This window comes from Trichinella spiralis, assembly GCF_000181795.1.
Source record: "Trichinella spiralis strain ISS 195 chromosome Unknown Scfld2960, whole genome shotgun sequence".
Classification (NCBI taxonomy): Eukaryota; Metazoa; Nematoda; class Enoplea; order Trichinellida; family Trichinellidae; genus Trichinella; species Trichinella spiralis.
In genome coordinates this window covers 1-748 of record NW_003529899.1, presented here as the reverse complement: position 1 = coordinate 748, position 748 = coordinate 1, and the positions used below count along the sequence as shown (strand labels likewise).

Genomic DNA, 748 nt, shown 5'->3' with positions numbered 1-748 from the left:
GAACGTTGCTCGTGACGCTGATCGACCAAAAGTGCACCGTGCGTAGATTCGAATCGAAAGATAATCTACACAAACAAGTTTGCAAAAGATTCATTCGCCAACGAACCCAGCGACGACTGATTTTGGTCAAAATTGCACCGTCAGCTCCATCCGTTTGCCTGTCAACGGTTTCACGTCCTGTTGAACTCTCTCTTCAGAGTTCTTTTCAACTTTCCCTCGCGGTACTTGTTCGCTATCGGTCTCGTACGAATATTTAGTCTTGGGTGAGATTTACCACCCGCTTTGGGCTGCAGTCTCAAGCAACCCGACTCGATTAGGAGCCGCGACACCATGCACAAAACATCGTTCGTTATGGGTCCTGCACCCGCTCTGAAGCCCCAATCAAGGGAGCCTACGAACTGATTTCAGCACATGCAACGACACCTTTAACACCACACTGTTGACGAACACAACTGCTCGCCGACTTCGGTGTATGGACTTTTCTCGTTTCGCTCGCCGCTACTTGGAGAATTCGTTTTCGTTTCTTTTCCACCGCTTATTGATATGCTTAAATTTAGCGGGTAATCTCGTCTGATCTGAGGTCGACATTTCAGAAAACATCACTCAACATTGACACCAACACACACACACACACGGTACATTGCCAACTGTCACGTTTTGATTTTGACGGAATTACATCAAAAAATAAACGTTTCACAGAGCAACACTATTGCAATGAAACCGTTTAATCAAAGAATCCACCACAGGG

The 748-nt window shown here is 46.3% G+C and overlaps 1 protein-coding gene across 1 annotated transcript; it reads left to right on the top strand.

The window, feature by feature from the left end:
• Positions 1-137: 137 nt before the first annotated feature.
• Positions 138-321, top strand: Tsp_15550 (conserved hypothetical protein; the record flags this gene model as incomplete). The annotated part of the gene is made up of 2 exons (XM_003368169.1): positions 138-221; positions 258-321. Coding segments are annotated over 2 exons (132 nt in total), but the record flags the coding sequence as incomplete, so codon positions are not given.
• Positions 322-748: the final 427 nt, after the last annotated feature.